At 42.8% G+C, this 15,185-nt stretch overlaps 1 protein-coding gene across 3 annotated transcripts in view; it reads left to right on the plus strand.

The window, feature by feature from the left end:
- The window catches only part of ARNT2 (aryl hydrocarbon receptor nuclear translocator 2), a 162,587-nt gene extending 148,443 nt beyond the window's left edge, over window positions 1-14,144 (plus strand). For all 3 annotated transcript variants that reach the window (XM_053717672.1, XM_053717673.1, XM_053717674.1), the window contains one exon: window positions 13,235-14,144. In XM_053717672.1, coding sequence (XP_053573647.1) covers window positions 13,235-13,333 — 99 coding nt within the window. In that variant the 3' untranslated portion in view covers window positions 13,334-14,144. The remainder of the gene's footprint in view (window positions 1-13,234) is intronic.
- Window positions 14,145-15,185: the final 1,041 nt, after the last annotated feature.

The following is a 15,185-nucleotide window of genomic DNA, read 5'->3' on the forward strand; positions in this document are numbered from 1 at the left end:
GGACGCCATCTTGGATGACGTCACTTAAAGGTACCTTCATTCAGCTTTAGTCGTCGGATGAAGAGGATGCTTCGCGTCGGATGTCTTGAAGATGGACCCTCTCTGTGCCGGATGGATGAAGATAGAAGATGCCGTCTGGATGAAGACTTTTGACCGTCTGGAGGACCACTTCGCCCGGCTTGGATGAAGACTTCTCCCGGCTTCGTTGAGGACTTCGGCCCGGCTTGGATGAAGATTTCTCCCGGTAAGTCGATCTTCAGGGGGTTAGTGTTAGGTTTTTTTTAAGGGTGTATTCGGTGGGTTTTATTTTCAGGTTAGGGACTTTGGGCCTGCAAAAGAGCTAACTGCCCATCCAAATGCCCTTTTCAGGGCAATGGGGAGCTTAGGTTTTTTTAGATTGTATTTTATTTGGGGGGTTGGTTGTGTGGGTGGTGGGTTTTACTGTTGGGGGGGTTGTTTGTATTTTTATACAGGTAAAACAGCTGATTACTTTGGGGCAATGCCCCGCAAAAGGCCCTTTTAAGGGCTATTGGTAGTTTAGTTTAGGCTAGGGGTTTTTTTTATTTTGGGGGGCCTTTTTAATTTTAATAGGGCTATTAGATTAGGTGTAATTAGTTTAAATATCTGTAATTTGTTTATTATTTTCTGTAATTTTGTGGGGGGGGGTTGTACTTTAGCTAATTTAATTTAGGTAATTGTATTTAATTTAGTTAATTTGTTTAATTATAGTGTAGTGTAAGGTGTTATTGTTACTTAGGTTAGGTTTTATTTTACAGGTAAATTTGTATTTATTTTAGCTAGGTAACTATTCTACCTAGTTAAAATAAATACAAACTTGCCTGTAAAATAAAAATAAACCCTAAACTAGCTACAATGTAACTATTAGTTATATTGTAGCTAGCTTAGGATTTATTTTATAGGTAAGTATTTTGTTTTAAATAGGAATAATTTAGTTAATGATAGTAACTTTATTTAGATTTATTGTAATTATATTTAAGTTAGGGGGTGTTAGTGTTAGACTTAGGTTTAGGGGTTAAAAACTTTAATATAGTGGCGGCGACGTTGGGGCGGCAGATTAGGGGTTAATAAATGTAGGTAGGTTGCGGCGACATTGGGGGCGGCAGATTAGGGGTTAATAAATAGTATGTAGGTTTCGCAATGTTGGGGGCAGCAGATTAGGGGTTAATAGATATAATGTAGGTGGCGGCGGTGTCCGGAGTGGCAGATTAGGGGTTAAAATTTTTATTATAGTGTTTGCGATGCGGGGGCCTCGGTTTAGGGGTTAATAGGTAGTTTATGTGTGTTAGTGTACTTTTTAGCACTTTAGTTATGAGTTTTATGTTACGGCATTGTACCATAAAACTCTTAACTATTGACTTTTAAATGCGTTAGGACTCTTGACAGGGTAGGGTGTACCGCTCACTTTTTGGCCTCCCAGGACAGACTCTTAATACCGGCACTAGTGAAGTCCCATAGAAAAAAGACTTTACGAAGTTTACGTAAGTCGTTTTGCCGTAAGGCCAAAGAAGTGTGTGGTGACCCTAAACCTTCAAGACTCGTAATAGCAGCGGTAGTAAAACGCACAACTCGTAATCTAGGCAAATCTGTTTAATTGATGGCAAGGCAGCATTGACAAAAGTACATTAAACTATTTTAAAACTGCTTGTGTTTATACATACATTTGTGCATACATGTTTTTGTGCACTTCTTTCCTTTTCTCACTTTAAACCATTTGTGCTCCTATTACCCATTTTCTGCTCATTGTTCTTACCTAGATGACAGGAAATTTATATTTTCTTCTTAAATGGAAACAGTCCACAGCTACATTCATTACTTTTGGGAATTAAGAACCTGGCCACCAGGAGGAGGCAAAGACACCCCAGCCAGAGGCTTAAATACTCCTCCCACTCCCCTCATCCCCCAGTCATTCTTTGCCTTTCGTCCCAGGAGGTTGGCAGAGACGTGTCTAGAATTTTTTAAAAAAAAATTTGTATCTTATGGAGGGTAGTACTCTTTGACATGGGACAGGAGTTTTAAGTAGTCCCGTCAGTCTCTCAGTGAGGGCTTAGATGAAAGTTAGAGTCCGGAGATGCAGGGAGAGTCTTTCTGCGAAACCATCCAACTCATATTAACAGCTCCTCAAGCAATCGGCGTTGTCGAACTTCAAGTTCATGGTGGAGGCAATGCCACTATTCGGCACACTTGAAAGGCCGTGTTCCTGTTCCACGGCGTAGATTCCGGTAAGATTGTTTCATTTTACTTTATCGTCAATGTACTGTAATGTAAATGTTTTCCCGAGAGGTTACCACACCTTTGCGGGTCTAACTATAGGACATAAGGATCTCAGTGAGTCTCTGTTAGTATCTTGGAATTGAGGGTTAATATCTCCTGAGGGGGGTTATTGAACAGGGGGGTTTATAATCATGTTTGTTATGTGATTTAACCTGCTTATGTGTGATGTTTATGGGGTCGTGGTTGGAATTTTGAGGCCTTTGGAAGTGACGCAGCCTTTTGGTTGGGCGAGCTTTTCTCTTGTTAAGTGTATCCAGTCCACGGATCATCCATTACTTGTGGGATATTCTCCTTCCCAACAGGAAGTTGCAAGAGGATCACCCACAGCAGAGCTGCTATATAGCTCCTCCCCTAACTGCCATATCCAGTCATTCTCTTGCAACTCTCAACAAAGATGGACGTAGTAAGAGGAGAGTGGTGTATTATAGTTAGTTTCTTAACTTCAATCAAAAGTTTGTTATTTTTAAATGGTACCGGAGTGTACTGTTTTATCAAAGGCAGCATTAGAAGAAGAATCTGCCTGTGATTTCTATGATCTTAGCAGAAGTTACTAAGATCCATTGCCGTTCTCACATATTCTGAGGAGTGAGGTAACTTCAGAGAGGGAATGGCGTGCAGGTTTTCCTGCAATAAGGTATGTGCAGTAAACATATTTCTAGGGATGGAACTTGCTAGAAAAATGCTGCTGATACCGGATTAATGTAAGTTAAGCCTAAATGCAGTGATTTAATAGCGACTGGTATCAGGCTTATTAACAGAGATACATACTCTTATAAAAGTGTAATATAAAACATTTGCTGGCATGTTTAATCGTTTTTATATATGCTTTGGTGATAAAACTTATTGGGGCCTAGTTTTTTCCACATGGCTGGCTTTATTTTTGCCTAGAAACAGAGGCTTTCCACTGTTATAGTATAAAAGTTACAGTTGGTGCAGTTAAAATTACAAACTGTGACATTCAGCTTCCCTCAGCAGTCCCCTGCATGCTATAGGACATCTCTGATGGGCTCAAAAGGCTTCAAAAGTAGTTGCTGTGGCAGTTGTTATAACTGTTTAAAAAACATATTTTTCGTTTTGTTAATCTGTTTTTTGTATTAAGGGGTTAATCATCCATTTGCAAGTGGGTGCAATGCTCTGCTAACTTGTTACATACACTGTAAAAACTTCGTTAGTGTAACTGCCTTTTTTCACTGTTATTTCAAATTTTGCCAAAATTTGTTTCTCTTAAAGGCACAGTAACGTTTTTTATATTGCTTGTTAACTTTGTTTAAAGTGTTTTCCAAGCTTGCTAGTCTCATTGCTAGTCTGTACAAACATGTCTGACACAGAGGAAACTACTTGTTCATTATGTTTAAAAGCCATGGTGGAGCCCCATAGGAGAATGTGTACTAAATGTATTGATTTCACCTTAAACAGTAAAGATCAGTCTTTATCTATAAAAGAATTGTCACTAGAGGGGTCTGTCGAGGGGGAAGTTATGCCGACTAACTCTCCCCACGTGTCGGACCCTTCTCCTCCCACTCGAGGGACGCACGCTAATATGGCGCCAAGTACATCAGGGATGCCCATAGCGATTACTTAGCAGGACATGGCTGCAATCATGAATAATACCCTGTCACAGGTATTAGCCAGATTGCCTGAATTGAGAGGCAAGCGCGATAGCTCTGGGGTTAGACGAGATACAGAGCGCGTAGATGCTTTAAGAGCCATGTCTGATACTGCGTCACAATATGCAGAACCTGAGGACGGAGAGCTTCAGTCTGTGGGTGACGTCTCTGAATCGGGGAGACCTGATTCAGAGATTTCTAATTTTAAATTTAAGCTTGAGAACCTCTGTGTGTTACTTGGGGAGGTATTAGCTGCTCTGAATGACTGTGACACAATTGCAGTGCCAGAGAAATTGTGTAGGCTGGATAAATACTATGCAGTGCCGGTGAGTACTGATGTTTTTCCAATACCTAAAAGGCTTACAGAAATTATTAGTAAGGAGTGGGATAGACCCAGTGTGCCCTTTTCCCCACCTCCTATATTTAGAAAAATGTTTCCAATAGATGCCACTACACGGGACTTATGGCAGACAGTCCCTAAGGTGGAGGGAGCAGTTTCTACTTTAGCAAAGCGTACCACTATCCCGGTTGAGGACAGTTGTGCTTTTTCAGATCCAATGGATAAAAAATTAGAGGGTTACCTTAAGAAAATGTTTATTCAACAAGGTTTTTATTTTACAGCCCCTTGCATGCATTGCGCCTGTCACTGCTGCGGCGGCGTTCTGGTTTGAGGCCCTGGAAGAGGCCATCCATACAGCTCCATTGACTGAAATTATTGACAAGCTTAGAACACTTAAGCTAGCTAACTCATTTGTTTCTGATGCCATTGTTCATTTGACTAAACTAACGGCTAAGAATTCCGGATTCGCCATCCAGGCGCGTAGGGCGCTATGGCTTAAATCCTGGTCAGCTGATGTGACTTCAAAGTCTAAATTACTTAACATTCCTTTCAAGGGGCAGACCTTATTCGGGCCTGGTTTGAAAGAAATTATTGCTGACATTACTGGAGGTAAGGGTCATACCCTTCCTCAGGACAGGGCCAAATCAAGGGCCAAACAGTCTAATTTTTGTGCCTTTCGAAATTTCAAGGCAGGTGCAGGATCAGCTCCCTCTACTTCAAAACAAGAGGGAACTTTTCCTCAATCTAAGCAGGCCTGGAAACCTACCCAGTCCTGGAACAAGGGCAAGCAGGCCGAAAGCCTGCTGCTGCCTCCAAGACAGCATGAAGGAGCGGCCCCCTATCCGACAACGGATCTAGTAGGGGGCAGACTCTCTCTCTTCGCCTAGGCGTGGGCAAGAGATGTTCAGGATCCCTGGGCGTTGGAGATCATATCTCAGGGATATCTTCTGGACTTCAAAGCTTCTCTCCCACAAGGGAGATTTCACCTTTCAAGATTATCTGCAAACCAGATAAAGAAAGAGGCATTCCTAAGCTGCGTGCAAGACCTCCTTGTAATGGGAGTGATCCATCCAGTTCCGCGGACGGAACAAGGACAGGGGTTTTATTCAAATCTGTTTGTGGTTCCCAAAAAAGAGGGAACCTTCAGACCAATTTTGGATCTAAAGATCCTAAACAAATTCCTCAGAGTTCCATCATTCAAGATGGAAACTATTCGAACCATTTTACCCATGATCCAAGAGGGTCAGTACATGACCACAGTGGACTTAAAGGATGCCTACCTTCACATTCCGATCCACAAGAATCATCATCGGTTCCTGAGGTTTGCCTTTCTAGACAGGCATTACCAGTTTGTAGCTCTTCCATTCGGGTTGGCTACAGCCCCAAGAATTTTTACAAAGGTTCTGGGCTCACTTCTGGCGGTTCTAAGACCGCGAGGCATAGCGGTGGCTCCTTACCTAGACGACATCCTGATACAGGCGTCAAGCTTTCAAATTGCCAAGTCTCATACAGAGATAGTTCTGGCATTTCTGAGGTCGCATGGGTGGAAAGTGAACGAAGAAAAGAGTCCTCTATCTCCTCTCACAAGGGTTTCCTTCCTAGGTACTCTGATAGATTCTATAGAAATGAAAATTTACCTGACGGAGTCCAGGTTATCAAAACTTCTAAATGCTTGCCGTGTTCTTCACTCCATTCCGCGCCCCACGGTGGCTCAGTGCATGGAAGTAATCGGCTTAATGGTAGCGGCGATGGACATAGTGCCATTTGCGCGCCTGCATCTCAGACCGCTGCAATTATACATGCTCAGTCAGTGGAATGGGGATTACACAGATTTGTCCCCTCTACTAAATCTGGATCAGGAAACCAGAGATTCTCTTCTCTGGTGGTTATCTCGGGTCCATCTGTCCAAAGGTATGACCTTTCGCAGGCAAGATTGGACCATTGTAACAACAGACGCCAGCCTTCTAGGTTGGGGTGCAGTCTGGAACTCCCTGAAGGCTCAGGGTTCATGGACTCAGGAGGAGAAACTCCTCCCAATAAATATTCTGGAGTTAAGAGCAATATTCAATGCTCTTCTAGCTTGGCCTCAGTTAGCAACACTGAGGTTCATCAGATTTCAGTCGGACAACATCACGACTGTGGCTTACATCATCCATCAAGGGGGGACCAGGAGTTCCCTAGCGATGTCAGAAGTCTCCAAGATAATTCGCTGGGCAGAGACTCACTCTTGCCACCTATCAGCGATCCATATCCCAGGGGTAGAGAACTGGGAGGCGGATTTTCTAAGTCGTCAGACTTTTCATCCGGGGGAGTGGGAACTCCATCCGGAGGTGTTTGCTCAATTGGTTCTCCGTTGGGGCAAACCAGAACTGGATCTCATGGCGTCTAGCCAGAACGCCAAGTTTCCTTGTTACGGATCCAGGTCCAGGGACCCAGAAGCGGCACTGATAGATGCTCTAGCAGCGCCTTGGTTCTTCAACCTGGGCTATGTGTTTCCACCGTTTCCTCTGCTCCCTCGTCTGATTGCCAAAATCAAACAGGAGAGAGCATTGGTGATATTGATAGCGCCTGCGTGGCCACGCAGGACCTGGTATGCAGACCTAGTGGACATGTCATCCTTTCCACCATGGACTCTGCCTCTGAGACAAGACCTTCTAATACAAGGTCCTTTCAATCATCCGAATCTACTTTCTCTGAGACTGACTGCATGGAGATTGAACGCTTGATCCTATCAAAGCGTGGCTTCTCCGAGTCAGTAATTGATACCTTAATACAGGCACGAAAGCCTGTCACCAGCAAAATTTACCACAAGATTTGGCGTAAATATCTTCATTGGTGTGAATCCAAGAATTACTCATGGAGTAGGGTTAGGATTCCTAGGATATTGTCCTTCCTCCAAGAGGGTTTGGACAAAGGACTATCAGCTAGTTCTTTAATGGGACAGATTTCTGCTCTGTCTATTCTTTTACACAAGCGTCTGGCAGAAGTTCCAGACGTTCAGGCATTTTGTCAGGCTTTAGTTAGAATTAAGCCTGTGTTTAAACCTGTTGCTCCCCCATGGAGCTTAAACTTGGTTCTTAAAGTTCTTCAAGGGGTTCCGTTTGAACCCCTTCATTCTATTGATATCAAACTTCTATCATGGAAAGTTCTTTTTCTGATGGCTATTTCCTCGGCTCGAAGAGTCTCAGAGTTATCTGCCTTACATTGTGATTCTCCTTATCTGATCTTTCATTCAGATAAAGTAGTTCTGCGTACAAAACCTAGGTTTTTACCTAAGGTGGTTTCAATCAAGAGATTGTTGTTCCATCATTATGCCCTAATCCTTCTTCAAAGAAGGAACGTCTTTTGCATAATCTAGACGTAGTCCGTGCATTGAAGTTTTACTTGCAGGCTACTAAAGATTTTTTGCCAAACATCTCACCTGTTTGTTATTTACTCTGGAAAGAGGAGAGGTCAAAAGGCCTCGGCAACCTCTCTTTCTTTTTGGCTTCGGAGTATAATCCGTTTAGCATATGAGACTGCTGGACAGCAGCCCCCTGAAAGAATTACAGCTCATTCTACTAGAGCTGTGGCTTCCACCTGGGCCTTTAAAAATGAGGCCTCTGTTGAACAGATTTGCAAGGCTGCGACTTGGTCTTCGCTTCATACCTTTTCAAAATTTTACAAATTTGATACTTTTGCTTCTTCGGAGGCTGTTTTTGGGAGAAAGGTTCTACAGGCAGTGGTTCCTTCCATTTAAGTTCCTGCCTTGTCCCTCCCATCATCCGTGTACTTAAGCTTTGGTATTGGTATCCCACAAGTAATGGATGATCCGTGGACTGGATACACTTAACAAGAGAAAACATAATTTATGCTTACCTGATAAATTTATTTCTCTTGTAGTGTATCCAGTCCATGGCCCGCCCTGTCCTTTTAAGGCAGGTCTAAATTTTAATTAAACTTCAGTCACCACTGCACCCTATGGTTTCTCCTTTCTCGGCTTGTTTCGGTCGAATGACTGGATATGGCAGTTAGGGGAGGAGCTATATAGCAGCTCTGCTGTGGGTGATCCTCTTGCAACTTCCTGTTGGGAAGGAGAATATCCCACAAGTAATGGATGATCCGTGGACTGGATACACTACAAGAGAAATAAATTTATCAGGTAAGCATAAATTATGTTTTTTGGACTGGATGGTTCACCCTGTGTTCGGGCGTGGTTACGTTCCATTCCCCATTTCCGCATTCCTGACCATATGGCGAAGGAGATATTCTAGTCCGCAGGGGTCTGGTCATAGGAGGTGGTGAGTGCCCCAGCCATTGTGGGTGTCGGGTGCCATTTTTGTTTTCATACTTTAATCCATATTGATATTTCCTCTATCCAGTTATGGAGGATTCTGATGCTGAGACTGTGCTCGTTTCAGATTCAGTTATGGAGGATTCTGATACAGAGACTATTTTGATTTCAGATTCTGTGTCTGGTGACGAATCCGGATTGGCCTCGTTCACACATGTCGACCAGTTTTGTTCCATATGCCATTTCAGAGAGCCTTGGGCTTGGGGAATCAAGGGACTGCTGAGCCAATCCGCCTCTGGGGATCCTGTCCTCCGAGAGGCGAGTTCCCTACCAATTCATACTTCTACACATGCGGGTAACCCAGTTTCTGATTCCTCCATGCAGGTTGGCGTGTTCCCCCCGGAGGTTGCAGCACGTTTTCGCTTCCACATAATGTTGGCGATTGTTCGTCTGCAGAGTCCAGACGTTTATTTGAGAATGTGCTCGTGCCCTATTGTCCTGGGCCTTCCGCCTTGGGGAGGGCCTCTACAGTTCCCTGCGGGTGTAACTGTCCCTGAGTGTTGTGCCTTTCGTTACAGGATTGCGCGCCTTTGCGTATTGCTCAGACATGTTTTTCAGTTATTGATTGACCCTATCGTTACCAGATAGGGGATTTTCAGTCTGCTAATTCGAATGGTGCACCTCATTAGACATGTGGGGATGAGGTAATCTCCTCATTGTCATTTGTTTGAGATCTTTCCCAGTTTTTGAAAGATAGGGCTCCGTTTGGCTGGTCCTGCGGGTAGGCCTGTGTCTTTTTGGGCATTAACCTCCGGGTTGCCTTATATTTTATTTATTTCCGATGGGATGTCTTTTATTTGTTTTGTTTCCTTCATGAACCTTCTGGGATTTATACTCTTACTTCTTCGGAAGTTGTTTTGGACATATTAGTCCTATGTTAAAAATGTCTGTTTTCTGTTTTTTCCCCTATGAGGGAGTGGTTATGCAGCTTGCCGGTTAGGACCCTAGGTGCAGGCTGGTCCTGTTGGGTTCGTTCGGTCTTGCGGCTGTTCAGACATGTGGCGATGTTCTGCTCGGCTGGTTCAGTAGAAGCGCAGAGTGCTCAGGTTATCATTGTTTTTCATGTTTAAGCATTCGAGAGTACCTGTGGGTCCGTGAGGCAGGAAGGATTGTTTCAGTCCTTATAGCCTTCAGTCATAGATGGCCGGGCAGGGGAGTTTCCCGCTGCATCCCTCTATCTGACATCTGATTTCATCAGAACCTAGAGCCTCCCGCATGTGGTGGAGGGTTGGAGGACTTAACGCCCCTTAACGCAGTTGAGCGGTTTGGCCTTCATTTTTAGGCCTCTGGATTTGTCTTTTTGGGCTTGATCCAACAGCTTGTACAGGATAGCTGTCTAGCATGCGGAAGGTTTGCAGTTTGAAACCAGTTGCAGCTCTTGACACCTTGCAGGTGTACGTGTGAGCTGTTTATAGTGTATCTAGATGCAGCTCTTACTCTTTGACATGTACTGTCTGTCTGAGTTATAAGAGACCTTTGGGTCTTCTTCCATTGTCTCCGGGTGAGTTGGAACTGTGTTTCCGGTTGATGGTTGTTCCCTGCGGGGACTTTGTTTAGCTCAGGGATTTTCCGGAGCTGGGTAGGCTTGTGTGCCTTTCTCTTCCTTGTGTCCTCTGCTTGTGCAGAGGTGATAGGGAGACTAGTCCTGCTAGTAGGATTTTTTAACCTTGAGGTATCCCTTGGTTGTCCTGAGGCTTTGAGAAGTATCTTCATATGACTTCTAGCCTTGCTCCTTGGAGCGTTGGACTTTACATAGGGGTGGTTCCTTCCTTTGGTCGGGGCTTTTGAGTTCTTCTCACTATCCGGAATTCTCTGGATATGCATCCATATCCCTTGTGCCTGGCTTTTTGGCCAGTTGGGGTGTTTAGTTCTAGGGTAAGGTTTGCCTGAACTATTAGGTGCCCGGACCTGTTTTTCTCCCTGAGACTTCCGGTTGCTGAAGCTTTGCTTGGCCTTTTTCCTGACCCAGTTTTGGGTGGTTTTGGAATCTTGGATCTCAGGGCTGGTCGGGGTGTTCCACGGTTGTGGGAACTTGGGCTATGTCCTTGCTCCATCTACCTGACCTGGTCATTTTTGGCCAGGTTTACAGAGTATTTTTTACTCTTTGCCACAAGAGTAGCCCATGTCATCTAGTGGTTAGCTGTGTGGCTTGCGCCTCAAGGGTTGTTGGTTCATACCCAGCTGCTGGCGCTGAATGTCTAATTTCTGGTGCACCTTGTTGGGCCTTTATTTTGATAGATCCTTAGGGCTATGGCCTTGTTGTCTGTTTTCAGAGTCGGGTTGTACTTGTACTCTGTGGGGATGGCTGTGCTATACTTACGCTCGTTCCTGTACCTGTTTCAGGATTCTTTTGTTCCCCTGTCTTGGATCCCTGAGGCTGGGTTGGTCTAGCTGGGTGTGGGGTCAGGATGGCAGAGCGGTCTAAGGCCCTGCCTTCGGGTCGCAGTCTCCTCTGGATGTGTGAGCTTGTTGAGTCTATCCTGTTAGCTCAGTCTGCTAAGGTATAGATTTTCTTTTCAACTTGCTACATTGATTTCAGAAGAGGGTTTACTCTTCCTTCGGGTTTTAAAGGGGAATACTCTCCTTCTCAGGGGGCCTCGATTGAGGTTTTGTGTTCCCCTTTTTAGGGACCTGTGTGTAGGTCCGGCGACTTAGGTTGCCTGGAGCGTGCCCTCTGTCTGGGGGTTGCTTTTGCGGTCTGTTTCTTGCTTGACTGCTTCTTCTTCCTCGCAAGTACCCTCTGTGACTCTGTGTTCTCAAACTTGGGGTTTTTCACCTTGGTGTATTACACACTTTTTCATGGTCGAATGCCTTGGTATTCTATGGTCAGACACTGGGAGGATTTTGCCTCTTCAGTTGCATTCCGTGCTTTCAGGATGTTGGAGAGACATCTGTTCTGTCTCTGTGCCCGGTCTTATCCCGGGTTTCGCTTGGTATAGGAGTTTGGGTCCCTTTGGGTCTCTGTGAGCTGCGCTTACTCTTGGAGGTGTTCTTTTTTGTATTAGGGGACCTTTCAGTTTCCTCGGTTCTCCTTTGCCTTGTCCCCTTTGGGGAGTGAGCGGTGGGAGACCATCTGTTGGGCGATGGTGTCTCCTGGAAGACTTTTAGCTCAGTCAAGTCCATTTGCAGTCTCTAGTTTGGCTTCTGGACTAACTGCGATTCAGTGTTATTGGGGCTTTTCCTCTTAAAATGTTCTCGGCTTCGGACGAAGTGGATTTTTTTTTTATTGGGTAGAGGTTCAGGTCTGGTTCCCTCAGTATGGGCCACCTATTGTACCCTCCCGTCTTGGCATTCAGTGTCCTCTATAGCTTGAGAATTGTTTTCCCAAAAGTAATGAATGCAGCTGTGGACTCTTTCCATTTAAGAAGAAAAACATAAATTATGCTTACCTGATAATTTCCTTTTCTTCTGATGGGAACAGTCCACAGCTCCCCACCCGTAATTTTATGTGGGGCGTCCTTATATTTATCTGACACCTTTTCACCCTGATATTTCTTCTACTGTTCCTTGATCCTCGACAGAATGACTGGGGGATGAGGGCAGTGGGAGGAGTATTTAAGCCTTTGGCTGGAGTGTCTTTGCCTCCTCCTGGTGGCCAGGTTCTTAATTCCCAAAAGTAATGAATGCAGCTGTGGACTCTTTCCATCAGAAGAAAAGGAAATTATGAGGTAAGCATAATTTAGGTTTTGTGATACCAAATGTAAATTACTTATCCCCCTCTCCCTTCTTTTTTCCCATCTTACATTTTTAGAAAGGTCTTTTTCCGAATCATCCACCTACATTACAATTGTCTTGTCCTTTTTCACTAAGGTGTATTCTGCACACTCTCTCTCTTTTGCTTAATCTCCTGCTATAGCAAAGAACTCTATGTGCAAGAATAATGCACAAAATGAGGTCAATGCTGGCAAAGCCTATATTTTAAAGGAACAAAAAACAAATAAGCACGTTTGAGACTCAAGTGTACTTTAATATAAAGGAAACAAGGTGTGCATATATCGCTACTCACAGAAAGACAGGTTAAAAGACCGTCCAAACAACAGTCCTTTTGAGGTAAGATGCCACTTTGTCTAGCTGCTCTCTGAGTTTGGCGACCAAGGTGCTCAGCTGAGTGTTCAAAATACAGAGCATCGTCTACCACTGACTAGGGCTATTTGCGAAGAAAAAATACCTAATCTGTTCATTCACATCGGACGAATGTCAGCAGAATTCATCTGGTCTTTTAACCTGTCTTTTCTGTGAGTAGCGATAAATGTGCACCTTGTTTCCTTTATAATAAAATACACTTGAGTCTGGATCGTGCTTGGGTTTTTTTCTAATGTTTTTAGTGCCTTTGAAAGATAGACTTTGCCAGAATTCACCTCATTTTGTGCAGCCTTCTTGCACATACATTAGTTGATATTAAAAGTACAGGCACAGCTCCTTTTAGCGCTAATGTACGGTAATTGGAACAATCTTTAAAAGTCTATCTTTTACATATTTGTGAGGTATAAAAGAAATATAGCTTAGTGTATAATTAGGTGTCAGAACTTAGGTTTGATAACACATCTTTGCATTAAGGAAGAAGCCGTCATGCAATGGAAGGTAAAACAGATACTTGAAATAATAAAAAACATGCTTCCTTTGAAGATCTAAATTGATATTTGTTTTCTTCCCTCTGCACAGGACATGCTACCAATGTCTGGAGACCCTACTCAGGGCACTGCCAATTATAACATTGAGGACTTTGCTGATTTGGGAATGTTCCCCCCATTTTCTGAGTAACATTTTGTCAAAAACATCATCTGTCTCTCTGCCCCGTAACATAATCACAGCTTTGTAACTCATGAGAAGACCTGCAACATAAAGAGCTGTACTCTACTCACCATCCCTTTTTGCTAGATGGTTTCTCAACTTGTCTTCTCCAAAGTGGAATCATTTGCCGTTTTTATCTTTCAGTTTTCAATTCCACTCATCAGAGGGTGTTTTGCTTTAAAGATGCAAGGACCACTACGAATGTAAAGTTTTCTAAAAAGTGCCCAATTACCTTTCTGTATGTATGTTTTTATCAAGCAACAGTGTTAATTGAACATTGCTGGAGTAAACAAAGAGTTAAACTACTCTATAAAATGATCTTTCCGGTATTCACTAACAGCATATAAAACAGAGAAATATTTCAGTGAATGGAAAAAATGCCACTGAGAGATCATGCTGGGGCAGAATTGGAAATATGCTGAAAATTGCTTTGAGAGTATCTAGCTCAATAAAGTTATTCCATGTTAGTAATAATACACAGTTCAGAATCTAATGAAGATTATTTGCCTTTACTTATATGTTAAGGCTGTGCCTGTTCCCTCTCTTATCTGTAAAATAACAAGCCTTGTAATTGACCTTAATGGGCAGTTAAGTCTTCAGCTGGCTTTAAAGTGACCAGTCCTGGTTACTATTCTGTTGTGATGTTTATGTAAACAGTACTGTATAAATGGTGTATTTTGTACTACTGAATGTTCTGTACTAACGACCATGGTAGTGTGCATAGTCTAACTATGCCACAATATTTCTGCTAATGTCATTTCAATAAAGGGTGACAATGGCTGCTATGTGTTTTGTTCTTGTTAACCCTGGGTGAACTGGGACATTTGCTTACTGACCTCTGCTGGGATAGTACACCATAATAATAATAATAATAGTGCTTACTAAATTGTAAGAATCCATACAATTAATTTCACTCTGAAAGGGGAATTGTAAAGCAAGATTCATATGGTCTCATATATTCGAGCGTCATCTGGGCATTAGTGATCCTAGTTTACTGTGTTTAGCTATTTCCTACTCGCTATACGTGTGTATTTAACAACTTTATGACATGCTCGAACAAGTAAGGGCATGTCATTTTTTTTTATTAGATTGTCACTTTAAATTACCAGATTAAGGGCCAGATTACAAGAGTGCTAAAACCAGCAGAAGTAAACTTTTTGCACGTTTGGGGTTCAGAGCTCATATTACAAGTTCCGAGCGATACCTAAATATATTAACATCAGATATATATAAAAATATTTATTTAACCCTTTAAGGACTGGGAATATCACACAAAGAATTACCCAAAAGACCAGAGCATTTTTAATATTTGTGCTATCACTCCAACTATATTAAAGGGACAGTCAACTCAATTATTTTGATAATTCCTTTATACCCCATTCCCCAATTTTGCAAAGAAAACGGTTATATTGTTACATTTTTTTACCTCTGTGATTACCTTGTATCTAAGCATCTTCTGATCACATGACTTTTTATTTATTAACTTGCATTGAAGCCAATTAGTGCTGTGTTGTACACAACCCACGGACGTGAGCACAATGTTATCTATATGTCTCACATGAACTAGCACTCCCCTGTTGTGAAAAGCTAATAAAAAAGCATGTGATCATGGGGCTGTCTTTTGTGACTTAAATTGAAATTTAGAGGTTTAAAGGTTATAAAGATATTAATATAACCATGTTGGTTGTGCAAAGCTGGGGAATCGGTAGTAAAGGCATTATCTTTTTAAACAATTGCAATTTTTGTGTTGACTGTCCCTTTTAAATATTTTTTTTAGCCTAAAATCAAAAGAAAGAAAAGGGAGCAAAGTAAAATGTAATTT

The sequence above is a fragment of the Bombina bombina genome, chromosome 6, assembly GCF_027579735.1.
Source record: "Bombina bombina isolate aBomBom1 chromosome 6, aBomBom1.pri, whole genome shotgun sequence".
Lineage (NCBI taxonomy): Eukaryota > Metazoa > Chordata > Amphibia > Anura > Bombinatoridae > Bombina > Bombina bombina.